This window comes from Mauremys reevesii, linkage group 7 (genome assembly GCF_016161935.1).
Source record: "Mauremys reevesii isolate NIE-2019 linkage group 7, ASM1616193v1, whole genome shotgun sequence".
NCBI lineage: Eukaryota > Metazoa > Chordata > Testudines > Geoemydidae > Mauremys > Mauremys reevesii.
In genome coordinates, this window is record NC_052629.1 from 20,676,950 (window position 1) to 20,704,412 (window position 27,463).

Here is a 27,463-nt window from a genome sequence, read left to right on the forward strand (position 1 = left end):
TTTACTTCTCATTTACAAGTTTTGTTAAACTTTGTATGAAACTGTATATGAAATCACATCTCCCTGCATGGACGTTACTGAACTGCGCCATTAAAATCACACTGTCACCTGTACATTATTTTGTGGGAAACCTGTCACAGGAAATAGCTGTTGCCACCAGTGGGGCAGATTTTGCTGTTAGTGTAACTCCATTAACTTCAGTAGGATTGGCCTGAGGTGTAACTGGAAACAGAATTTGGTTCCTTATACTATTGTTCAGTTCATCCATACCTCCAAAACCAAAACCTTCAGTATTACATATTCATGAAAACATAAATAGAAACCTTTGCGGTTTTAAAATTACTAAACCTATTTTATTATTATTACATATATTTATTACAGTAGTGGCTGGAGAACCTGATGTGGACCCCCACTGTACTGGCTGCCATGCAAACATAAAATGGCACAGTCCCTACCCCACTGAGGTCTTGTCACCTGTGGTATTTAAGTCTGAAGCCCAGAGACAGCATGGGCAGAGGGGTCTACATTTCCATGGGTTATCTGATGACAATCTAACGACCCCACAGTTAGGTCAGGGCACATGGAGTGGGTCTGTCGGTGTACACCGATCCTGCTAGGGCAATGTCTGGTGACCTGGCCTCATGTCTATACAGTGTTGTGTGCATAGACACCACTTGGACAAACGGAGCTCGCACTGCTAGGGCAATGCCTGGTGACCTTCCCTTAGTCTGTACAGCACTGTGTACTCTGATGCTGCTTAGGCTGCTAGAGCATTGCCTGGTGCCGTTCCAATATTCTGTACAGCACCGTGCATGCCCACATTGTTAGGGTATTGCCTGGCAACCTGTCCCCGTGCTCTGTACAGCGCCATGCGTGCCGACGCTGCTAAGGCACTCCCTAGTGACCTGCCTCCGTGCTCCGTACAGCACCGTGCACTCTCTCACTGCTAGGGCACTGCCTAGTAACCTGTCTCTGTGCTCCGTACAGCACCGTGCGCGCTGACGCTGCTAAGGCACTCCTGAGTGACCTGTCTCCGTGCTCCGTACAGCACCGTGCACTCTCTCACTGCTAGGGCACTGCCTAGTAACCTGTCTCTGTGCTCCGTACAGCACCGTGCGCGCCGACGCTGCTAAGGCACTCCTGAGTGACCTGTCTCCGTGCTCCGTACAGCACCGTGCACTCTCTCACTGCTTGGGCACTGCCTAGTAACCTGTCCCCGTGCTCCGTACAGCACCGTGCGCGCCGACGCTGCTAGGGCACTGCCTGGTGATACCCCGCAGCACAATGACAACCATTACTAGTAGTGCATAGCGAGAGGTACTGATAGGCACGGCCCAGATGAGGGTGCCAGCGGCCCCGCAAGCACTGTGCTGGGGCGCATCGGTTCCCTGTTGGCCGCGCCAGGGCCGTCGGGGGCAGCAGCTCCTACCACTCCCAGGCGCCCGCGCATTGAGGCCGGCAGCTGGGAACTACATTTCCCAGGCATCCCCGCGGCGCTCCCGGAAGCCGGGGCGGTGGGGCGGTACTGGGAGGGGGCGGCGCGGTGGTTTGTGGGAGCGGCAGCGGCGGTGGTCTCCATCATGGCGGCTTCCATTTCGGGCTACACGTTCAGTTCCGTCTGTTACTACAGCGCCAACAGCAGCGCGGATCACGTAGGTGCCCGGGGCTGCGCTCCGCTCCCCGCCGGGGGGCTGCTGGGAGGGAAACGGGCTCCTCACCCCCACTGGGGCTGGGGGGCTTCAGGGAACCCCCTGCCTGCCTGCCCGCCCGCCCGGGGCCTAGCGCCCCCTGCCCCGCCCGCTCTCCCCGCGCGGCCGCCTTCGCCTCACCTCTGCGCGGGGGGGGGCCCGGGGGGGGGGGGGGGGGTGAGGGAAGTGGAGGGGCAGAGTTAGCGGGGGGGGCGTGCTGTGAGGGGCTTGGGGAAGTGAGTCTCTTATGTTTCCCCCCCCGCAACTGGTCTAACGAATCAGTCAGAAGGAGTTACAGGGGAAAGGGGGGAGCCCAGGTGGACTGAACCCCTTGGTCCTACACAAGGCAGTAGGCAAATTGGTATGTGTCGTTGCAATCCAGACTAGGCGTTTGCATGTCCGTGCATTGCTGACATCTCAGTCGTGCATCAGTCCCGCCTCAAGGGATGTTTATTTCTCTTGGTGCTCCAGTTGTTTAAACTCTGGTCTGAATACTTTCAGGAAATGGATCCCGTTCTCCATCTTCTCTTGCCTGCCCCACATGCCCCTGCTGAAATTAACCAGGTGGATAGTATGGTGTCATAGTCGCATAAGGCCATTCATGGGTGTCTAAACCAAAAGCTAGCTTCCAAAAGCTGCCTAATATCTTGAGTTCATTACTCTAAAAAGCCTACTTTGTTCTTATAAATTAGAGTATTTTTTACAATATTCTCTTCAGTGTACATAGTTTCTCTTGCCTAAAATCATTTTGGCATACAATAGACATTGGATCATAAGTCACTTAAATAAACTGCCTAGTTTGACCATCCCTTGAGTATTGTAACTTACTTGTTGACCTAATACAAGTTATCACTCTACTTTCATTGTAAAATGTATGTAATCATGAAGCAGAAATTTAAAGAGAGTTTGTCAGTTGCATTATCAACATTCTATTGACTGTTTCACAAAGTAAACAAAAAAGCTACATTTAATATATCATACTACTAGAATTTATTGTAGGGATTTTATAATGTCTGCAGAGGTCTTTCACCCTTGAAAGTAGATTTTTTTCATTTTAAAGAGTGTGGTTTGACTAACAGTCTGATGTAGGCCAGAATTCTGCAAACATGTATGTCAGGGGTCGGCAACCTTTTAGAAGTGGTGTGTCGAGTCTTCATTTATTCACTCTGATTTAAGGTTTTGCTTGCCGGTAATACATTTTAATGTTTTTAGATGGTCTCTTTCTCTAAGTCTGTAATATATAACTAAACTATTGTAGTATGTAAAGTAAATAAGGTTTTTAAAATGTTTAAGAAGCTTCATTTAAAATTAAATTAAAATGAAGAGCCCCCCTGAGTGGTGGCTAGGGCCTGGGCAGTGTGAGTGCCACTGAAAATCAGCTCGCGTGCCGCCTTCGGCACCCATGCCATAGATTGCCTACCCCTGATGTATGTCATTAACTTTGGTGCCATGACTACTTTATAATAAAATCAAGCATTTGTGTGACTGTTGCTGGATCAGGACCTTGTATCAGTGTGCCATGTACTTGAAAGTTGGGGTGGGTGTACAGTAAAAAGGGGGAAAAATACAGATTTGGATTAAACCTCTTTATCCTACACAGTGTACTAGCACTGGTCATTAAAAATATTACCGAGAGTCCAGATTGCAACAATATGTATTTGCGTTTTAGGGCTTTGTTGACATTAGCTTTTAGTCCAGTGGTAGGTGGTGTAAATTTGCTCTACTTATCTGAATGTAAAGAAACAAATGGCAACCTATTGTTTCATTATTTATATTGATACGGCCTGATTATCAGTTATCCTGCTCCTGTGCTTGGGATAGGAACAGAGAGGGAAAGATGGCTTTAATTACAAAAGAATGATCCAACTTAGTATGACCAATTGTCCACCTACCCCAGTATCCCGTCTTCTAACAGTGGCCGATTCCAAATACTTCATCAGGAATGAACAAACAGGGCAATTAAGAGTGATCAACCCCCTGTAGCTAGTCCCAAATTCTGACATTTGGTGGCTTAGGAACACCTGGAGCATGTGGTTGTGTCCCTGACCATCTTGGCTAATGGACATATTTTCCATGAACTTATCTAATTATTTTTTTGAACCCATTTATACTTTTGGTCTTCACAGCATCACATGGCAACAAGTTCCACAGGTTGACTGTGTGTGTGAAGAAGTACTCCTCTTGTTTCTTTGAAACCTACTGCCTACTAAATTCACCACTGTTTTCCATTGTATGGGATTGCCCAGCCCCAGTGTTGGGTTTAAGTAGAGTAACTGCAGGGCTTCTATAATTTACACTCTGTTTCCTGTGGGCCTTGGAAGGAGAGAATAGCTGTGATGCAGTGTCCTCTCTGGCTGCACCACCTCCTTTTTCATATTATCTGCATAACATGGCCCCTGTACCGGGGCGGTTAACAGAGTACATATAGAGCCCTTACACAGGTTTTATAATTGAAAATATGGTATTCTTCAAAAGCAATTTCTGCCTCATTCAACACATCTTTACACTGCCAGATTTGCATAAAGAGGCTTTAAGTGAAACTTAAAATCAGACACCGCTGAATTTACTGATAGGTTGCATTTGTAGTTGCTTAAATCAACATGTTAATTTCAAACAGTCGTACATTTAATTCTTTTATTAAATGTGCTTGTGAATAAATTATACTAGTAGTTTCTTTCTGTTTTTAGTCCGCATCTTTTTTTTTTTTTTTTAAACTGTAGGAAGGATTTCTACTGGGAGAGGTAAGACAAGAGGAGACGTTTAGCATCAGTGATTCACAAATCAGCAACACTGAATTTCTGCAAGTAATTGGTAAGTTGTACTAAGCTTTGAGAAATTCTGGAAGAGGTGCCTAGTTAGTTCACTTTTTTTTATATAAATAAGGATCTTTTTTTTCTGTTTAAAGGAAAAAACTTTTTTAAAGTTTTCTCCTTTTTAAAAATAGGTATTTTTGCTAACCCTTCTGTAAGGGTAAGGCAAGATTTTACAATCTCCCAAGAACTGTTATCCAAAATTCTTCTTTACTACTGTGTGTGTGTGTGTGTGTATGTGTATGTGTATATATATATATATGTATATGTATATATGTATATGTATAATGTGTATATATGTATATGTATATATATGGCTGAAGTATGAGGAAAGGGAACAGTCCTTTTGCTGGATACAGTTTTACTGTGCCTCTCTGTAGAATAAGTGTAACTCATCTTAGCCATTCAGTAAATTCCACAAATAGCTTGAATTTTGTAACATGAAATGATTTAGGCCCTAATCTTGAAAATGATTCCACCCACATGCTTCAAATTTGATTTTTTTGCTCCCTTGTATCTGTTTTCATTAACTTCTGGTTTCTTTTATGGGACACCAAAATATTTTTCTTTCTTGGTAAATAGCTGAAAAATCAGCCATCAATACTGAGGCCATCCCATCTCTCAGGTTTTTTGTTGTTTGTTTTTTAAATAAAATGTAGTTAGAGCAGTATGATCAAATTCATAATCATATAAGTTTAAAATCCTTACCCATGTTACTAATAACACATTAAAATTGTATTTTAAACAACTAATTAACTGTTTATGCTTCCTGTTTACTATTTTGCATTTCTCTAGACAATGAAAATAGACTAGTGTGTTTTTTGACTTGCTGTGACAAAATGAGATGATTCTAATGGAGATTTTAAAGATCTGTTTTTTGCTGCTGGGTTATTGTTGGCTGTTGTAGATATATTGATTTAATGGTTGAAGGGCAGTAATAGTAGTCAGTTTGATAGCAATATATTTAAGAATTGTCAAGGAGGTGCTTCTTTTTAATGGATGCATGTATAAATCAAAATAAAAATACATTAAAATATTTCTATCAGTCTTAAGATGGTGGTGTGTTTAAAGTCTAAATCCTCAATCCTGCAATCAGATCTGTATGCCAGCAGACCCCGATTGACTATAGCAGGGTTCTGTGCAGGTGCAATGGATTGGCTAACATAGAGTTGATTGCAGGACAGGGCCTACATTTTTTTCCATGTTTAAACTGATATACATGATACCAGGAACAATGACAGATTGTTTTCTGTGTGAGAGATGGGGAAGTATGGTAGTGGAAAATTGTTGATTTTCTTCTCAATATATATTTGCTTTGACAAATTTAAATTTGCATTATACAAACTCAGTTACTTGTCTGAGTCATCGATGACAATAGAGTAGGCCTTCACAACTTGTAAACGGCAAGGGTCATATTACTTCAAAGAAAATAGCTGAGGGCCGAACCCCTTCCCCCCCCCCCCCCAGCACTGCCCGGCCCGTGGAAGCAACCCCCCCCCCAGCGCCGCCGAAACACTCCCCCAGCACCGCCCAGCCATCCCGAAACACCCTTTGCACCCCCCACCCCCCAGCGCCACCCGCCCCGTGGAAACAAACCCTCCGTCTCTAGCACCGCCCCACCGAAACAGTGGTATTGAACCTTGGTAGTATGTTATATTGGGCCCCTAAGGTAGTATAATTAAGGTAAAAGAAAACTGTCTTTTTGCTAAAAGTAGAATAAGATCCCCCCCCCCCCCTTGTAATCAATTGCCCTGTTGAATGAATGAGGTGTGACTGAGCAAGGCGTGGAAGGCAGGCACCTCCAGACAGCTGCAACCCTTGGAGAGGGGATGGGAGCCAGATCAGATCAGTAGAACAGGTCAGCCACCGACTCACCACTCGCCTCCTCAGCTCCCCTCCCCCGCCTCCAGCTCACCTGCCCCCCCACTACTGCCTGCCCGCTCGCCGCCTCAGCCGCCGGCTCACCTATCCCCCCGCCCCTGCCTGCCCACTCGCCTCCTCAGCCGCCTCCTCCCCTGCCCCCGGCTCACCTGCCCCCCCGCCACTGCCCACCTGCTCACCTCCTCAGACCCCAAGCTCGCCTACTCACCCCCCGCCACTGCCCACGCCTGCTTGCCTCCTCAGCCCCCTCCCTGGCTCACTTGCCCCCACCTACTCACCGCCTGCCACTGCCCACCCGCTTGCCTCCTCAGCCCCCCTCCTTCACCCACTGCTTGCCTAGTCACCCCCCGTGGGCCGCACAGTGAGCCCGCCTAGTCACCCCCCGTGGGCCGCACACACCAATAGTTGCGGCATTATGGGTTGCTTTTTTTCTGTCAGTAAACACATTTCTACAGTATGTTATTCACATAGAAGATAATTTGTATTTTAGAAAAAAAATAGGGAATTAGCCCCATCAAAAGAGCTCTTTTGAATATTATAATAGTTCAAGATGTAGGATTTGTGAATTCCTGTTGAAGAAATCACATTCATTTAAAACTTGGTATTAAGGCCTGAAAGTAGTGTACAGAAATTAAGCCTTGTAACACTACTGTGCAATATTTTTATCATTCTCATTTATCAATTGTCTCAGTTTACCATAGAGGTTTAGTGATATCCCAAGGATATACAGCTATTCACTGTACAGAACCACAACTAGAATTTAAGAATTCCTGGTTTCCTCTTATAGTCTATCCAGTAGACCTGTGTTTCTCAAACTGGGGTCGCCGCTTGTGTAGGGAAAGCCCCTGGGGGCCAGCCTGTTTGTTTACCGGCTCTGTCCGCAGGTCCGGCCGATCGCGGCTCCTACTGGCCGCAGTTCACCGCTGCAGGCCAATGGGGGCTGCTGGAAGCGGCGGCCAGTAAGTCCCTCAACTTGCACTGCTTCCAGCAGCTCCCATTGGCCTGGACAGCGAACCGCGGCCAATGGGAGCCGCGATCGGCCGAACCTGCGGACGGGGCAGGTAAACAAACCGGCCCGGCCTGCCAGGGGCTTTCCCTACACAAGTAGCGACCCCAGTTTGAGAAACACTGCAGTAGACCACACTGTCTCAGTTTTTTAAAGAAAGCCCTAGGTCTGGTCTAGATATAACAATGTAGCTGAAAAAAACACAGGTATATGTTCCCAATAATTCTAGCATGTATACTGCTGCTTGAGGTAATTACATTGCATGCTGGTATTATATTATTTACTGGCTTTGTTTAGCAAATCATTTCCATGAGACTCAAGAATGTCAGGCTATAAATCTGGAGCTGGCATTAAGTTAGTCTTTGGTTTGCAATTGAATAAAAATGTAACTTTCACAGCTCCATCCTTACCGTAGCCAAAAACAAGGTGAAATCTCTGGAAGCACAAACATACATTGATGTGCAAAGACTTATTTTGGTAGTGTCTGAATATGGTGAGAAGTTAATGTGTAAAGTCCGTTCTTGGAGATTGTGGTTTGATTGATTGAGCTGAAATCGCAGACGTTGTGAGCAAACTCTGTGGCTTTCAGAGCAGCAAGCGATGAGTTACTCTTCAGGGAGGAAGGTACCAAGCAAAGTTACTGCTAAATGCTCACTTTGGCAGAGCTCAAAATATTATTTCTGTATAAATGCTGCTGAATCTAGAGAGAGAATAGGGGATTTAAGAGTACTTAAGACAAAAGCACCGGAAAGGATTGGTAGAGAAAAATGCAAATAAATGATAAACAGTAGCTGATTAAAAAGTCATAACTGGAAGGATACATGGTACAAGTGCTTAAAGCACATAAACAAACTAACTTTGATTCACGTTGAAAAGATGGGTATACTTTATGGGCTTTTTGATTATTTTCCCTTACTTGACCCACAGCAGAGATCTTTTATAACCTTTTCTGCTTAAATATGAATCTTAGGTAATATTTGTTACTAATTCATAAAATCAAAAGAAAAAATAATGCAGTGACTTTGTTTAGTTGCAGTCACATTGGCTAAAGTGACAGGAAAGTAGTCATGCCAGAGTGGTGCTTACCCTCTTCTCTTTTAGGTCATTAATCTGCATTTCCCTTCCTCCAGTTTGATTAATTTGTCACGTCTAACTGTTATGTTTGCTTCCTACACATTTTTTTATCTGTCACTGTACCATTACTGAACAACTATAAGCAGACTACTATAGGAAGGTACATCTAAAAGCAAATGAATATGAAACTCAGCAATATGTTAGCTACTTAACACCCATAGAAGAATATTTTAAAATGTGATTACTAGGTTCACTTACATGTTCCCTAGGTTCATTATGCTCAGTATAATGCATTCTTAGACAGGAAGACTACTCTCTCACTCTACAGGGGGCAATTCTTGTTGTCAGAAGTTCCCCACAGACTGACAGCAGTATATTGTCTGATATTGTTCATTACTGGAGATTTAGAAGAAATTTGTGCAAGATACACAACCACAGTTTTCCCTGGGCTTTGAGCTGCTGGGACAGACACTTTGTTTTTTTATTACAGAAATCCATGACCACGATCCTTGTTCAAAACTCTTTAGGTAAGCTATTTCTGTTGTTTGACTGTACTGATTCCACTGTTGGGTGAATCTGGCACATAAAGATAGGTAGTTCATTGAAATACGTTAGCGTTTCATATGTATATAGTAACGTTTGAAACTGCTCCCTATGTGGTTGTATTACAGTAATATGGGTAAATGGAACCCATTGTGACACACAAAACATCTTTTGAAAGCTGTACTAACACCATTTTAATGTAGAATATTAGTTTAAAAAGCACATAGCAGCAAATTATGTGTAGATACCATGGCCCAAATTCTTTCCTGTGTTGAATTTTCACTTGATGTGTTAGAGAATGGTGGCAGTGAAGGATCCAGTCATGGATCCCTGATAATTGAGGTGGAGCTGCACCCTAGCATAGGTTGGAGAATCATTGGGACTGCTTTAACCTATGCCAGTTTGTCCCAAAGGGACCTGGAGAATAGATGTGCAGCACATTCTGGTCACTCTCACCCCAGATGACTCCTATACCAGGGCCAGAGGGTGGTGTAGGAGCCAAGAATGATGACTTTGCACCAGCCAATTATTCTCCCATGCCAGAGGAATTTTCAGCTGGCTAGATCAAGCTGCTGTCTGGCCCCTCTGCACTGCCAGAATGTAAAAGGGAATCTAGCTCTATATATCTTCATTTAGAAGACTCATGCTGTCTTAAATCTAATTTTCTCATGTAGACTGCAGTTACTAAGCAAAGATGGCTTCTAAATTACTATCTATAGTGTGTGTTTAGAAGTTGCATTTTTAGAAATAATCCCTGGTTATGCGCCACACATTTGTTTTTATTTGGAGATTTCCACAGATTTACTAAGGAATGGGCCTCAAGTGTCATGATTGACATTTATTATATTACAAAAGAGACGCTGCAGTCTGATTTGCTGTCTGATAATTACAGAAGGGAATAGTCTCATCCCTGTGACTTATGTGCAAGACTCTCCACATCTCAGGTTATGTCCCAGTATCTGGGGTCAACAAGCATGTGGACAATGGTGATCCAGTTGATATATAGTGTACTTAGACTCAAAGTTTTTGACAAGGTCCCCCAAAGGCTCTTAAGTAAAGTAGGCAGTAATGATATAAGAGGGAAGGTCATCTCATGGATTAGTAACTGGTTAAAGCCAGGCAACAAAGGGCAAGAATAAATTGTCAGTTTTCACAGTGGAGGGAGGTAAAGAGTGAGGTCCCCTAAGGATCTGTACTGGAACTAATGCTGCTCAGCATACTCATAAATGATCTGGAAGAAGGAGGTGTAAACAGTGAGATGGCAAAGCTTGTGGACAATATAAAATTACTCAAGGTAGTTAAGTGCAAAGCTGACTGCGGAGAGTTACAAAGGGATCTCAGAAAACTGGATGCCCGGGCAACAAAATGGCAAATGAAATTAAATGTTGATAAATGCAAAATAGTGCATATTGGAAAACATGATCCCAACTATACATACAAAATTATGGGTCTAAATTACCTGTTAACACTCAAGAAAGTATTCTTAGAGTCAAGGGTGGTTCTCTGAAAACATCCACTCAATGTGCAATGGCAGTCAAAAAAGCTAAAATGTTAGGAATTATTAGGAAAGAAGTAGATAAGACAGAAAATATCATAATGCCACTATATGAATCCATGGACCACACACACACTTCAAATACTATCTTCAGTTCTGGTTGCCCCATCTCAAGAAAGGTATATTAGAATTGAAAAAAGTACGGAGAAGTGCAACAAAGGTATATTTTCTAACAGCTTCCATATGAAGGGAGATTAAGAAGACTGGGACTTTTCATTTTAGAAAAGAGATGGCTAAGGAGGGATAATGATGGAGGTCTATAAAATCATGAATGCTGTGGAGAAAGTGAATAGGGGTCATCCAACGAAATTAATAGGAGATTTAAAAGAAACAAAAGGAAGTACTACCTCACACAGTACATTGTTAACTTGTGGAACTTGTTGCCAAGGGATGCTGTGAAGGTCAAAAGTATAATTGGATTCAAAAGAGAATTAGATAAGTTTATGGAGTATAGGTTCCTCAATGGTTATTAGCCAGGATGGTCAGGGACACTATCCCATTCTCTAGCTGTCCCTAAATTTCTGATGGCCAGAAGCTGGGACTGGACAATGGGATGGATCACTCAACAAATTGCCTTGTTCTGTTCATTCCCTGGGAAGCATCTGGCACCAGCCACTGTCAGAAGACAGGATACTGAGCTAGAACAACCATTGGTCAGACTCAGTATGGCCACTCTGATGTTCCAAATGCATATACTACTCATCAGTAGCGGTGCTCAGTATATGTGCTCTTCCTTTAACCTTCACATACAAAAACATTTTTGGCACACTACCAAAGCTTCTTGACTTAAATGTAGTCAGTCATAAGGAAGCTTGCAGCTGACCCACCCTGTGCTCTTGGAAAAGAACAGCTGTGGCCTTGCTGCTATTGAATAGGGTGGGTTTGGTTGCAGTGCATTTCCCAAGTGTTGGGAACTGAGCCAAAAATAAGGGTTCTAAAAAGGCCATTTTCCTGTATCAAAACAGTTTGCAAATGAAGTTGCTCAATTTTTTACAATAATTGCTGGGTATCATCATCCTTGTATGTAAGAATGATGATTCTGTAAATTATAGAAAACAGGGAATAATGATTCCCTGAACTATAGAAAACAGACTACTGGGGTTAGATGGCACTTTATATGAAAGAAAGCTTAAACCATTTTAAAGGTGAACTGAAAAGATTATGCAATTAAATTATTCAGGATTCCACATTTGTAATGGACTATTAGTCTTAAAATTCCAAATAACTTGCATCTTAAAACAAAATATAGTTCCACCTTTATTTACCAGCCAAGTACTGAGTTCAGGATTTTGTTTTTCCCTGACAAGAGTTGAGATCATAGACCTCTAAATCAAAGTGTTTTCCTGCACTGCTTTAGGAGTTAGTGATATCAGCTCTTGAAAGAGACTAAAGACTTGGCAGGTAAGTGAAGGAGGAATCTATTTTCAAATGTTTTTCCCATGTTTTGAAATGTGTAAACCATTTGAATTCATGTTCTGTTATTGACTTAGGCCCCAGTCGTGCAAATGGAGCCACGTGGGCACACCCTTACACTTGCATGGATAACTGTGGACTTCAGTGGAACTTCACAGGTATAAGGGTCCACCCATGTAGATCTGATTGCAGGACTGCAGCCTGAAAAAGTGTTTCCATATTTTTTAATTGAAATGTAAAATTGCTGTTCTTTCTCTCCTTCCCATTTAGCAGGTGGAGAACCCAGACATCCAAACATAGGGCTTTTCAAGAGGTAGTCAGAGGAAACTTATGCAATCCAGCTACATACTCCTTGTAGAAGGGGTTGCCAATGAAATAATTGCCACCTAGCTGTTGGGTGCAACAACACTGAAGATTTTTTATAAACCAGTAGTTAAACCAAGGCATATTATTTTTTCACCGTTAGTGATCTTGGCACCACGTTGCTAAACTGCTGCATTGAATAAATGTAAAGCTGCTGTAGTGATTTAATATTCTATGGCTAAATTATGAGATAGTATCTAAAGATTAATTGAAGTACTGTATGTTTACCAAGATGACATCTGAATAGTGTGTAAACTGTACCTACATTTTTTTTCCTTTTTGGTTTAAGCTTTTATGACTATGCAGGCAAAGTTAATGAAGAGAGTTTGGAGAGAATTCTTAAAGATCGAAGAAAAGTAAGTTTCACTATATTCTTCTACAGTTCTGTTTTATTTTTTCCCCCTTGTATAGCATATAGGATCTACATACAGGAAAAAAGGAAAGTGGGGCTCATACAAATGAGCAACTGAATGTACTGCCTAGAAGAAGGGCAGATTTGAAAAAGAAAGCACATTTATCTTGACTCACATAATCTTTGGCAATACCAGGATTAAGCTTATCCTGTGCAGAGGCTATCAATCATGCCAATTATTTTGTCAATTTAAGTAGGGGCAAAAACAGAAGGACCAAATTCATGTTCACGTGAAACCTTGGATTTAGGTATAGGTCCCCAGAAATTAATAACTAGTATTAACCTACTGTCACTCTGAGTTAGACTTGCATAATAATGACTGCACAGTGCAATTTAGGCCAACAGAAATGGGAGTTTATGTAAAATGCTCATTTAATCCCAGAGCAGTTACTGTGAAAATGTTCACATACTCTTGCTTAAAAATAGTTATAAATTTATTACAAAGGTCTGACAAACAGTCTTGGAATTCAAATATTTCCACCATCTGAAATATTTTAAAACTGAAACAATATTGCCTCACAAAGTAGCTATTATTAAACTATTGTACCCTTATTCAACTGTACTTTGCTATTAGCACATTCAGTACTATATTAAAAATGTTTTAAGTTTCTACAGTTGACCAATGGAGAGTATCAAGCTCTTACCAATGGCTCATTTTCCATACACATTTAAAACTTGCTAATGCTGTATCTTAACAATTAGCAAACACTTGTTTCAGAAGTTTTTAACAGATATGATATCCTAAAGAGCAGAACTGAGCTTCAAATTGGGGACAAGCAATTCTTAGAGCAAGGATAATCAATTGCCGTATATACTCATTCATTAGCCCGTTCAGTTATAAGCCAACCCCCCAGAATGGATAGGTAAAACTAGCAAAAACTGTATGACCCTTTCATAAGCCGACTCTATAGTTCAAGGGTTGGAAAACTTTGCTCCTGGCCCGTCAGGGTAAGCCACTGGTGGGTTGGGACTTGGAGCGTCTGCAGGCCTGGATCCCCTCAACTCCCTGTGGCCACGGTTCGCCATTCCCAGCCAATGGGAGCTGCAGGAACTGGCGCACCTGACTGTCTAGCCAACTTGAGGTAAGAGTTTTTGTGTGTGGACAGGCCTAGAGTTGGGGAAACACTGAAATTATAAATCGAATTAACTCTATAGTGAAGATAAGACCTAAGTTATCTGTTCAAACTAAATACTTATTTCAGTACTAGTTCCTGCACCACAAATCTACTTTTAGTTCCCTGTAACCATTTATTTCTTGTCAGTTTGTTCCAACAAAAGCAGTTGCCTCAAGTATGTCTTATGTCTAGTAATGATCACATGGGTCTTTCCTGTCTCAGACATTTGATTCTATAAGCACCTAACTCCAGCACAGAACAGTATAAATATGGTGTGTGGGAACAAGATGTTTTCGACTGTTGAAAGAATGAGAGAAGTTTCAGTCTTTCAGTTCCCCTTCAGGAGATAAAGCAGAAAACACTTCTTAAAACTGTCTGGCTTTTTTTGGGGGGGTGGAGTGGGGTGGTGGTAAGCCTGTAGTGTACATTTTCAAATCAAGACACCAACTTTTCAGCTGAGTTTTATTTTGTTGAGATATAGGTCAATTTCAGACTCAGTAAAGATGCATTCTCTGCAATCTGAAAGTAGATAGACTTGAGGAAGGGAAAAACTTTTAAGTGTCATGTGACTCAGCACTCCAGATTTAAATTTAATGGATTCTTAATGCCATTAAGTTACCAGGACATCAACTAAAATAAAAATGCATTTAGTAAATATCCTGGATTCAGCTGATTGCTAGCTGAGCTTCATCAGAATCCACAGCAGTAGAGGTTTTATTGTAAAAAGACTGAGTAATATTTGCTTACTGTTTTTTTTTTTTATTTAATACAAGTGTCGTGCATTGACAGTTAATGTGTGGAATCTACTTTATTCTTTTTGAATGTATGGACGTTTTCTTTATAACACTGTGTACTCTCATGGCTCTTACTGAGCCAGGTTCTGATAACGAGCTAACTTTCTGCATTATTGTCCCTTTATTTCATGTTAACTAGCATGTAAATTAGCAAGTTAAATACATGTTCGTATTTGGTATAATCAGTGAATTACTAGATGGATGTTATCTGCAGAACATACGAGTATGTCACAATTAAATGCTCAAAGGGATAATTTCAGCACTATACACAGCAGATTAATCCCACAGTTTCTGTGAATAAACATAAATTTGCAATTCTGTTCTATGATGCATGTCATTGAAAATGTATCTCATAAGTGCAATACAAGTGAATAGTCTGTTGCAGCAATCCTCAAAATAAAAGAAAAAAATCTACCAGGTTTGAAAACTGAGCAAGTAGCAACAAAGAGAAGATGCTCTGAGGCTTGCCTCTAAAATATGACCTTCCATTATAAGTGGGTTCCTAGATAGATGAGAATTAATTTATTATTTCTTGTACAAAAAGGCTTGTAACAATAAACCACTTAAACTTTCAAATGTGGCATTAGTGATAGTCTGTGTAAAAATGTAAGCAATATACAATAATTTAGAATTATATAATTGTCAGATTTTCAGTTTCTTAACTACATTAGCCATACTTTGGGCTGTCAACAGATAAAACTATAAATCTTTTCTGTCTCCATTAATACTTTGTTTTTTCTTCTTTACTTTCATTACAGAATGTTATTGGATGGTACAGATTTAGGAGAAACACTCAGCAACAAATGTCATATAGAGAACACATCATCCATAAACAGCTGACACACATTCTTGGAGTGCCTGACCTTGTCTTCCTTCTCTTCAGCTTCATCTCGACTGCAAATAACTCAACACATGCTTTAGAGTATGTGCTCTTCAGACCAAACCGAAGGTAAACAGTCCATGTTCACATCAGCTACCACAGTGTGGTTGTAATTATACTCTTTATTGAAATTCCTAATAGCATTAAGAACTATTTTTAAAAATATCTGTATTGAAAGTAATTGTCGACTGGTCAAACTCTGTTTTTTTTATATGCGTACATAATAAAATAAGGTAGCATGTTTTTCTCTGGAAGCAATTCATAAATTAAGCTACGATTCAGTCAGGGCAGTGGAAAGTTATTTTTTAGTCAATACATTTTTTAGACTAAAAATAGACTGTGAAAAAATTGTTTCTAAAGAGAAATGAGAAGTCAGTATGGCTTTACTTCTCCAAAATTACTGAGCTGGGAATGTGGCTTCCTTTCTGCACCTACAATAGTCTGATTAGTGCACAGTCTACAATTTAGGGGGTATGAAAGATAGATCCACCTGCTGGTCAATTTTGGTTTTGCATTAATGTGTTAAAAACAAAAAGCCATCTTTGAATATGACAAATTGTTTATTCAAAATACAGCTGACCTAGAAATGTATATTAGTTTAAATTTTAAGGGAGTTGAGCTCCTCAAGTACTCACTTTGCTTGGAGACAGACCTGTCCACTTAGGGTAGGGAGGTGGGAGCATACCAAGACTTGCAAAAAAAAATCTTTGGAAGAATAATAGTGGTCTCTTTCTAAACTTTCTCAACAGGTATAATCAAAGGGTGTCGCTTGCAATTCCCAATCTAGGCAATACTAGTCAGCAGGAGTACAAAGTTTCTTCAGTGCCAAATACTTCTCAGAATTATGCCAAAGTTATTAAGGAACATGGGTAAGTGGAGTTCTTTTTTAAATTAAGTATAATCCAGAAGCTCTACAATTTTTGCCTCCTAAATAGTAATATGAATATGGATTTCAGCAAGAAACAGAACTAAGTATTGAAGCTGTTTAGTAATCTGCTTCCATTTTATGCATTCACCATTTTCTAAACAGCAAAACATATTTTTTAAATGAACGGATCTGAATTCTATAGGTTTGCAACAACATCAAAATTAGACTAATTGTGGCCTAATCCTGCAAGCCCTCCCTGTGCAGAATTCCCACTGAGTTCAGTGGATGTTCTTTATGTAGGGTGGATTTACAGGCTTTGACTCATGGTTTGAGAATGTTTATTCTTAGTCATTTAAATAAAATGCACAGACACTGCAAAATAACGTTTAAAAATGGTTTGGTTATCTAACAAAGACATTTTTCCAGTTACAGCATGGAAGCTTGGAGAGAAGTGTGGGGTTTTTTTTGATTTTTTTTTTTAAGAGTCTAATCTTGTTAGCGTCAGACTTGACAAGTTTTGCCTTTTGTTCCAGAAAGAGCCTCTGCAGCTAATACATTGTTGCCTGGATACTGGTTCCTTGGGATAGAAACGATTTAGCAATATATGAAGTTTAATTCATTGTGTAAATATAAAAATCAAATCTTAAAGTGCTTTGGAGAAAAGCAGCTCAGAGAGACAGAGAAAGTTGTGATGTTATCTTTTCTAACTTCTGCATTTTTTTTTTAGTACTGATTTTTTTGATAAAGATGGAGTGATGAAGGACATCAGGGCTATATATCAGGTTTATAATGCACTTCAGGAAAAAGTACAGGTAACTAATTTTATTTAATATTGGTCAACATTCATGTGGCGCCTCTGAGCTCTAGTAGCCCAGAGTTGTAAGGAAACCCAGGTTTTTTTTAATTTAAAATGGTTTAAGGAAATATGAGAAATGACTTGTATTTCTTTACTAGTTAAACATTCATGTTTCTCTTATACCTTTTCTCACATGACCTGCATTTAACAGATACTTCTAGAAAAGTAGAAGTACAAGTAAAAGTAGTCGGTATAAGCATTATTGAGTCTGGCTCTTTGAGCCTTCTTTTTTTATAATGTTAAGTAACGTCTGAGGGAAACTTCTATTTTGTTTAAGTGCCCAGGTCTTGCAAATGGATCCGTGTGGGTGAATTCTTCCCCATCCCCCACAAAGTAGAGCCCCACTGAAGTCAGTAAGACACCATAGCAGTGCAAGGGCCTCCCCACATGGATCTGATGGCAACATTGGGGTTTCACTCTGTACTAGATACTATAGGGAACTCTGCATTTATTAAAACTGACAGATATTTTGCAGGGAACGTACAGTGCTTTGGATACAATGCTTGGGTCAGTTTAAAAAAAAAAAAGACTCTTGCTGTGATCATATCTGACACATCTGAAAATGGCTCACTGGTGGGCTTCAGAAATCTACTAAAGACTAGATTGTCAATTTACAACTTGTCCTGAGTAGACGATGGCATATAGCTGTGCTGCCTCAGGATCAGACACGTTTGGGACTTGTGAATGAGGCTTCCCCTTTATATACACCCTGGAGTAATGTGCTCCTCATATAGACTGGTAGCAGGTCATATCCCCCTCTCTACCAGCTCAGCTTTGCTGCTGGCGTGAAAAACGGGGAATAGGGCAGAGTCAAGGCTCTAACCATCTCTGACCCTGCCCTGTGGAAGCTGCTTTTCTTTAGTGCCCCCACTGTGACCTGTGACGTAAGTAGCCCACAGTGGGCAAACCACAATTTGGCCTTGCATGTTTGGAAGGTGGCTGGATGTACTTTTATTTTTCACACACGTGTGTGCACACTAACATCAGAGCAACCTTCCCTCTGAGCTAACCTGTGGACAAATACTGTTCTCTCTGGACCTCGTCAGCTCTGCTCTCAGCGCTGCCTAGAGTATGGCACTCAGAGTAAAGAAAGATTCTCTTTCCCAGGAGTTTCAGTGCTGCCTCCAAGCTCCATATTTGAAATAGATGAACAGTTATTCACAAATGTGTTAATAAATGGGTTGATGGGATAGCCTTGTTTAGTACCTCCTGCTTACCAGCATTAAGTAGAGTTAGATATATGCTTCTGCACTAGTCACTGGTGAGTTTAGCTAGCAAGGTGTTTGAGAGAAATATGGAAAAATACTGACTTCCCTGGGGAACTGCTTTATTGCTCCTAGAATTGTGACCCTGCAGTCTTTTGGTGTCTAAATGGCACTGTTAAGTCTGCTTGTGCACACATACCTGCTTGTTTTTATCCTATGTCAAGTGTTAAAAGTTCCTTTTGTTGGTTAACTTTGAAACACGTGTTTCACAAAGGATGTTGCAAACTAGAAACACCAAAAATGTGTTTAATAGAGCAAGAACAGATCTATGTATTTTCATTTATTCACTACACGTTTTAATTTTCACTATCAAAAACTTATAGATAGAGGACGAATATAGAATCTGTCCGTGCAACAGCCAGGAGATCAGGTCGCAACATATTTATCTCCTGACTCCTAGTCACCCGGCTACAACACAGCTGGAAGTGTAGCATAAATGTTACGTTAACACATCACTATCAGGATCTTTAAGTCTGAACAGTTCAAGGATCTTTACTATATTTAACAGTCATGGTAATCTCACGTGGCTGTTGCTAGTATAGTTTCAGTCAGTGTGGATGAGGCCTTCTTTTTGATACTGAGTGCAGAAAAGATTAGCAGACTATCTAAATCATTTGTAACAGATGATAAAATATAGAGGTAACTTCTTTCCGTTAGGAGTGTCCTCCTATAATAATAATAATACCTAGCTCTTGTATAACACTGTTCATCAATAGATCTCAAAGAGCTTCCCAATCTTTAGTGTATCTTCACCACATCTCTGTGAGGTAGGGAAGTACTATCATCCCCATTTTACAGATGCGGAACAGAGGCACAGAGGGGCTATGTGAATTGCCCAGGGTCACACAAGAAGTAGTGGTAAACTGTTTGGAAGTTCTTTGCATCTTGCAACAGCTGAGCATAGGCCATGATCAGTAGGTGAAAATCCATTTTCAACATCTTAGTTCATAGTCTGGTTCAGTATGAGTTCATCCTCTTGGTATTGTTTCTAGTCTGGTAGTATTCTTTGGCCAAGTTGTGTAACTCTTTAATGGACTTTTGGAGAATCTGAGTATGACTTATCTTATTGTGTTTTTCTCCCAGGCAGTATGTATAGATGTAGAAAAGAGTGAACGAGTTGTTGAATCTTTCCAAGCTGATGTAAACAAACTAAAAGGGCAAATAACACAAAGAAAAAATGAAAAGGAGCAAAAAATAAGTAAGTTCCTTTACACTTATGTTTCATAAACAGAATCTGTAAGGACAAAACATTTAGTAGAAACATAGACTTAAGACTCGTTGGAATGATCTGCCTGTTTTTCTTATTGCGACAAAGATATGGGGCACAGCTGTTGTCAACCTAATAGCTATTCTTGCAAACTCATGTTTACAATGCCTGTGATAGATTTCGACGGAAATGATTCCTAGTTTGAGAAAATACTTGCAACACACATCTTAATGTTCTCTATGCCAGAAGAAAAATATAATTACACAACTTTCTAAGATTTTGCAGTGTGAACTGGCAAAATTGAAAATTTGAAACTGAACTGTGGAGAGGCTAAGTGACCTGTGTTAATATTTTTCTCCTGTGGATACCTGGCTCAATTCTTGCTCAGGTTCCATTATTTAAGTGATCTTAGCCTAAAAAATGTGTGATGTCGGATAGGTTAATGCAGGCTATCAGGCCTTGGACTATAGAACGTGTATTTACATCATCTTACCTAGAGCATGATGACTATGGGAGAGTGCAGCATATGCATCAGTGATTTTAACAACGGATTAAAATGCATGCAGTGTTTCATATTAACTAACTTGTGTGTTTTTTCTTTGGGAAGTTTATAAAGAGAACTTATTCTGAGAGAAATATTGATTTCTGTGATAAAGAATTTGGTGGGGAATTGCTTCTCCTTTAGATGAATGACCTATGCTAGTATCACTATTGCTGAAGCATGGAGGGCCAGATGCCTACATCAGGCTGAATTCTGCTGAGTGTGGGAGGAGGAAGGTGGCTGTCAGCCACTTCTCAGCTTCTGTGTTGCTGGGATTGAACCTGAACCAGCCCTTGACATAGAGTGGACCGATAGGTGCTCTTGGCTATGCCAGCTAATAGGCTTAGTCTCAGGCTAGTAGATGTCAGTACATTATTGAAGGCTTGATTTTTGTGATGGGAAGCTGATACAGCAACATTAGTTAAGTGAGGCACACTGGAAGAACTGCATGAGGTGAAGAGAATAACTAATTGATGAGGTAATTAGCAGTACAGCTGTAGTGCTGCTGTAGTAATTTTCTAGAACAGTGGTTCCCAAACTTGCTCTGCTGCTTGTGCAGGGAAAGCCCCTGGCGGGCCGGGCCAGTTTGTTTACCTGCCGCGTCCGCAGGTTCGGCCGATTGCGGCTCCCAGTGGCCGCAGTTGGCCACTCCAGGCCAATAGGAGCTGCTGGAAGTGGCGGCCAGTACGTCCCTCGGCCCGCGCTGCTTCCAGCAACTCCTGTTGGCCTGGAGCAGTGAACCGTGGCCACTGGGAGCCACAATCGGCCGAACCTGTGGACACTGCAGGTAAACAAACCGGCCCGGCCTGCCAGGGGCTTTCCCTGCACAAGTGGCAGAACAAGTTTGGGAACCACTGGTCTAGAGTATCTCTGGCCCATACATCAGAGAGATTGCAAGTTTTATTTCATATACTAGCATTTAATCCATTAGACTGGGGCATCTTCATTTAATCTTTTAACATGTCAGCCTACCACATATCTGCTAAATTTTATTTATGAATCAGCATCAGTTGTCTGTTATTTGCTGTTGGATTGAACTGGATCTGAATGAATAACTGGAATAATTACAATTAGGACTGTCAAGTGATTAAAAAAATAATCGTGATTAATGGCATTGTGAAACAATAATAGAATACTACTTATATAAATATTTTTGGATATTTTCCATGTTTTCAAATATATCCATTTCAATTACAACACAGAATACAAAGTGTGCAGTGCTCACTTTATTTTTTTATTATAAATATTTGCACTGTAAAAATAAGAAATAGTATTTTTCAATTCACTTATTACAAGTACTGTAGTGCAATCTCTTTATCATGAAAGTTGAACTTACAAATGTAAAATTATATACAAAAAATAACTGAACTCAAAAACAAAACAACGTAAAACTTTAGAGCCTACAAGTCCATTCAGTACTACTACTTGTTCAGCCAATCGCTCCAACAAACAAGTTTGTTTAAATTGCAGGAGATAATGCTGCCTGCTTCTTGTTTACAATATCACCTGAAAGTAAGAACAGGCATTTGCATGGCACTGTTGTACCCAGCGTTGCAAGATATTTACATGCCAGATGCGCTAAAGATTCATATGTCCCTTCTTGCTTCAACCACCGTTCCAGAGGACATGTGTCCATGCTGATGATGAGTTCTGCTCGATAATGATCCAAAGCAGTGCAGACCAATACATGTTCATTTTCATCATCTGAGTCAGATGCTACCTGCAGAAGATTTTTTTTTTTCTTTTTTGGTGGCGTGGGTTCTGTAGTTTCCGCATTGGAGTGTTGCTCTTTTAAGACTTCTGAAAGCTTTCTCCACACCCCATCCTAATCATATTTTGGAAGACACTTCAGATTCTTAGACCTTGGGTCAAGTGCTGTAGCTGTCTTTAGAAATCTCACATTGGTACCTTCTTTGTGTTTTGCCAAATCTGCAGTGAAAGTGTTCTTGAAACGAACAACATGCTGGATCATCTGAGACTGCTATAACATGAAATATATGGCAGAATGCAGGTAAAAAACAGAGCAGGAGACATACCATTCTCCCCTAAGGAGTTCAGTCACAAATTTAATTAATGCGTTATTTTTTTAACGAGCATTATCAGCATGGAACCATGTCCTCTGGAATGGTGGCCAAAGCATGAAGGGGCATACGAATGTTTAGCAATCTGGCTGGTAAATACCTTGCAATTTCCGGCTCCAAAAGTCCCATGTGAACGCCTGTTCTCACTTTCAGGTAACATTGTAAATAAGAAGCGGGCAGCATTATCTCCTGTAAATGTAAACAAACTTGTTTCTCTTAGTGATTGGCTGAACAAGATGTAGGACTGAGTGGACTTGCAGGCTCTAAAGTTTTACATTGTTTTGGTTTTTGAGTGCAGTTATGTAACAAAAAAAATCTACATTTGTAAGTTGCATTTTTCACGATAAAAAGACTTCACTATGGTACTTTTATGAGATTAATTGAAAAATAATTTTTTGTTTATCATTTTTACTGTGCAAATATTTGTAATAAAAATATAAAGTGAGTACTGTACACTTTGTATTCTGTGTTGTAATTGAAATCAATATATTTGAAAATGTAGAAAAACATCCAAAATATTTAATAAATTTCAATTGATATTCTATGTTTAACAGTGCGATTAAAGCTGTGATTAATTGACAGCCCTAATTACGATATCATTTTTTTGCATGTTAAGCTAGAATCCAGCAAAGCCAGTCCTACATTGAGGAGTAATCACTGGTAAATAGACAGATACATAGTGCCTTTCTCAAATATCACTGAAGTTTCCTACTTGTCAGTGTTAGTTCTGTAATTGAAATGTTAGTTTGAGTATTGAAATACTGCCATCTGGTATTATGTCGGAGGTGGACTCATTCATCCTTTGATTTATTTCAGACAGTGCGAGGCATAAGTAGAACAGGACAATCTTAACTCTATTTTGGTTTGTGATTTAAGATCTGATGTATCAAAACATACTTTTTGTTTACACTGGTTCTCAAAACATACCATTCTTTGTATTGATTTGCTGGGGTATGATTTAGCTTACTGTGGTAGAAATATGTCCTCCGCATCAAAAATTCATGTTTTTCATTCGAGTTCTATGCCATTTTGTCAGAATAATTATCCTGGCATGTGTTATGGGCTACCAGAAAAAAATCCAAGAGCAACAAAACTGCTTAATTTGCAGTTATTTTCTGCTGCTTCACAATTGTCTTGCTCAGTCACATCCATTGTTTGAACGTGTTTGGGCTGGTGCCAAACTGTTCCTCTTCCCTAGAAACTGAATAGGGCTTCAGGAAACTTTTTGCTTAGCAGGAGGCGGGTATAGTAAAGTGCTCCAGCATTTGAGGAAACAGTGCTGATCCAACTCACTTTGGCAGACATAAGGCAGTGGAGATGAGGGAGAGAAGTATAGCTGAAGGGTGGAGAAAGAGAAGCATGAAATGAAGGGAGGAAATATAAACAAGATGTTAAGGAGAACATTTAAGTGCAAAGTGGAATATAGGGCAATTGTGTATTCGGGGTAATATAAAACAAAGCATCTCAACTCCCTGTTGAACTTTTCACCAGTGTTCCAGAAAAGTCAGAAAGGTGCTCTGGAGAGAGGTTTCACTCTGGAACACATGGTTATATAATTGTCTTTAATTTTTCTCAAGCATTCTTGCGAAGGGCCACTGCTTCTTTCCATCCATTTAATGGAATAATTTATAAAAATAACCCTGCCATTACTGCCAGCAAGAGTATCCTTTATCAGTTCTGTATTCAGTGGTTCAGTGTGTGGTTGGGATTAAGGGATTGTTTTGTTTAGTGAGTATTCCAAGCTTTGTAATGGGCCTCTCCGCTACTCGGATTAAGAGACCTTTCCTCCAATCAGCACGGCAATGCACATGGTACCCACTACTGCTTGGGCATTTTGGCAGCAACAGTTTGATTTCCCAGCCCACTTCCTGAAGGGTGCCTTCTTCCTTCCTTCAACCCGGAGGATTGATGCTGGCTCTTACCTATTCACTGACCACCTGTAATACACAGCCAGTGTGAATCATTACTGCTTCCTGCTTGACCAGGGATAATGCAGCTCAGGTGACCACTGCTGCATAAACCAGCAAGAAGGTGAAAGTGGATAACAAGAGTGGCCAGAGCTGAACCCAGTCTGTGTGGCAACAGATTCTGGGCACTAAGAACGGAACAGCATTAGCAGTGGGCTGCAGGCATCAGTTCCTGAGAGCCTGTGTCTGAGCAGACAAGAATTGCTTGAGATAGGGTGAGACAGGAAAGTATATACCCAGCTTCCGCATACATGAAATCATTAGATTAAATGCTGTAGCTGGTTTTCCACCTTCTCATTTTCTCAATATTGGGAAACTTCCTCTTTGGCATTGGAGAGTTGATCATGTATCAGTCATGCTCCCTGTGCAGTGGGGGGAAGGGAGCTATTGCTATGAACGTTTCTGCAATTCAGGTCCCCATAGTAGTGCTGTTTGTCAGAAAGCTTGTCATACTCAGCAGTTACTGTTAGGTAGGTGTGAATTCTATTTCTGCTGCAGTGAAGTCAGTTGAGACCTGTACCTTCTAAAACATTTAAATCTGTCGTTTTTATAAGTACAATAAGATGTTCAAGGGAGTGATTGATGTTTTATGTTGCATGCACTTCTCAGCTGCTGAAAAACCTTTCATCTTTCTATGTCACCACTCCTTGTACTGTACATCAAAGATTGAACCCTATTGTGTCTTAATTTACCAAATCCATGTGCTTGAACTTTTTCCTATGTGAGTAACATCTGTCTATTTAAATGATTCCATATAAATCAACTTTGGTTCTTTTGGCTTCACCTCAACTGTTCATAAAACACCACTTTAATCTGAAAAAAGACAAGCTATATGAAACGTAGTAGTAGTAGGAATCTAATTCCCAGAGGCTTGAGAGTTAATTTTACACAGTATAGCAACTTTTCAATCCATAAAATGATTTGTTTAAATAAACTCACTGAGAACAGAACACTTTTTTTGCCAGTTTTATGCAGTTTTCCACAAGAAACAAGACAGATGCTTTCTAATGTGTTCACTATACCTGAATTTTCCATAAACACTGACCAACATAAACATAAAACTAGATCACTTTTCATGCTTTTCAGTGTAATTAGGACATGTTTATTTTCCTTTTGTCTTTCATAGGACTGCAGCAAGCCATCTTAACCAGGCAAATGTCAACTGATAATTTGGAATCTATGTTTCCTCCACGAATGTTGTACCCTGGATTTGCTGTGGAAGGTTGCACACTGGAAGACTCAGATGCCTCTGATCCCCCTCCTCCTTATTCTGATTTCAGTGTGAGCAATCAAGAAAGTACTTTGGGGCCTGGTCTCCCAGAAAGCAATGTTTTTATGCCTCGACCTCAAGCAGTGGGCTCTTCCAATTATGTTTCTACAAATGCAGGATTGAAGTATTCTGGCAATGGCGCATCCATGCCTTCCTCACAAAGAGCAGCTGGTGACATTGTTGATGAATCAGAAGACAGTGATTATGAGAACTTGCTTGAACCTACAGAGTCATCTGACAGTGAATACTCACAGACAAGGGATTCACGATCCCTGACGCATCCTGATGGGGATTCCAGGAACACACAAACCTCCCAGATATGATAGAACAAAAACTCAACATGGCACTCTTTTTTTCATAATTGTTACAGAAAAATTTTGGGGATTTAACCTGGAGGAAATAAACTACAAAGAGGATTACTGTGCACAGAAAATGTAGAAGACTTGCACTAGATGGCTTATTCACCTTGTGATACATTTTGCAAGTTTTATAATGGAATCATTAGGATAATCAAGTTGTGTTAATGTTGATGAGGTTCATGGATATACTGGTAAATTTAGGCAAAATGAAATTTCTAGAAACCTTGTAGCTTTTGTTGCCATATTTTCTTTAAGACAATAGATTGGGATTTAGTGACTAAGCACAGTTAGTCTACAAATAACAATGTTCTCTAAAATCAAAACTTACCTCTTGCACTATCATGCCTTGAATTTTAGTTTTTGAAAGGGAAACAATTTATCAATAGCCTTCAAAGCAACTTTCTATGGTGAGCCAAATTGATATTTACCAGAAATGAAATTTTGATAATTCCAAGAAGTCTGATTGGAACAAATGTGGTCTACCTTCTTCTGTGTGCATGCTCTTTTAATAGAGAAGGGGGTTGTTTCAATTTTTTGTACTAGCCTAAGGTATCTCATTTAAAATGACTGTTGCCTTTTTTCTGTAGGAAAAACTTACTGGTAAATCATCCAAATGAATGTCATACGCATACGTTGGTTTTGGTGGGTTTACAGTGGCTCTATGCCACACTAGCTTCATTTACAGTCCCATTTTTGTACTAAAAATATGAAGTGCACATAGCAAATTACAAACAGTAGTTAATTCACAATTGGGCTTTAGAATCTACAAATTCCAAACGTTATCAGCTATTTGCAATTTCTTTGCCATCTGTGCATTGAATTTATACTTCCGTATAGTTTATTTTATGTAAGAAATAGGGGATTGCGTTGGGGAAGGTTGTTTAGAGATTCCCCTGGGTTTATTACCTCTTTCACCTCCGGGTGAAATACGCAAACATTTATTTTAATTTGAATCGCAGCTCTCGTCAGAAATTTGCCATTTTGGAAACATGAAATGTGGTATATTTAGAGAATTTATGTTTGGATGCACTTATATTTTTATTTAATTACTGCTTGTATTCTAATTTTGCCCAAAAGATGTGAAATTGTGCCATTAAAAAGTCTGTGTACTATTGGGCTTTATCCCTTACTTGTAAATGACAAAACCTGCAGTTTATGGTGATAGCACATGCATTTAATGCTTTAAAGTATGAATAACCCTCCTTTTGATTGGTTAATATCCCAAACAAAACAGTTGCTTAAATGTTTAAATATTTCAGATTTACAAAAGGCTAAAGTCTCAGATAATATATATGTTGGGCAAAAATCTGTTCATTAGCCTCTCTTTACCTGTACTAAATTAAACAAAATGGGTTTGGAAAAATGAAATGTTAAAATTGGCACTCTTCTATTGGGTGTTTCAACCTTTAAACATCTAATGGTCTATCTATTTTAACTGTTTTACATTATTCTCATTAGCCTTAACTTGATGCATTTTGTTTTCAAGTGTTGCAGTCCATTTTAACAACAGATTTG

At 40.1% G+C, this 27,463-nt stretch overlaps 1 protein-coding gene across 1 annotated transcript; it reads left to right on the forward strand.

The window, feature by feature from the left end:
* The first annotated feature begins 1,502 nt into the window (after positions 1 to 1,502).
* On the forward strand, positions 1,503 to 27,316 carry ABRAXAS2 (abraxas 2, BRISC complex subunit). The gene is made up of 9 exons (XM_039482567.1): positions 1,503 to 1,652; positions 4,409 to 4,499; positions 8,950 to 8,986; positions 12,623 to 12,689; positions 15,413 to 15,603; positions 16,284 to 16,403; positions 17,130 to 17,214; positions 19,607 to 19,721; positions 25,446 to 27,316. The coding sequence occupies exons 1-9, from the start codon at positions 1,581 to 1,583 to the stop codon at positions 25,910 to 25,912; spliced, it is 1,245 nt and encodes a 414-aa protein (XP_039338501.1). The 5' UTR covers positions 1,503 to 1,580; the 3' UTR covers positions 25,913 to 27,316.
* Positions 27,317 to 27,463: the final 147 nt, after the last annotated feature.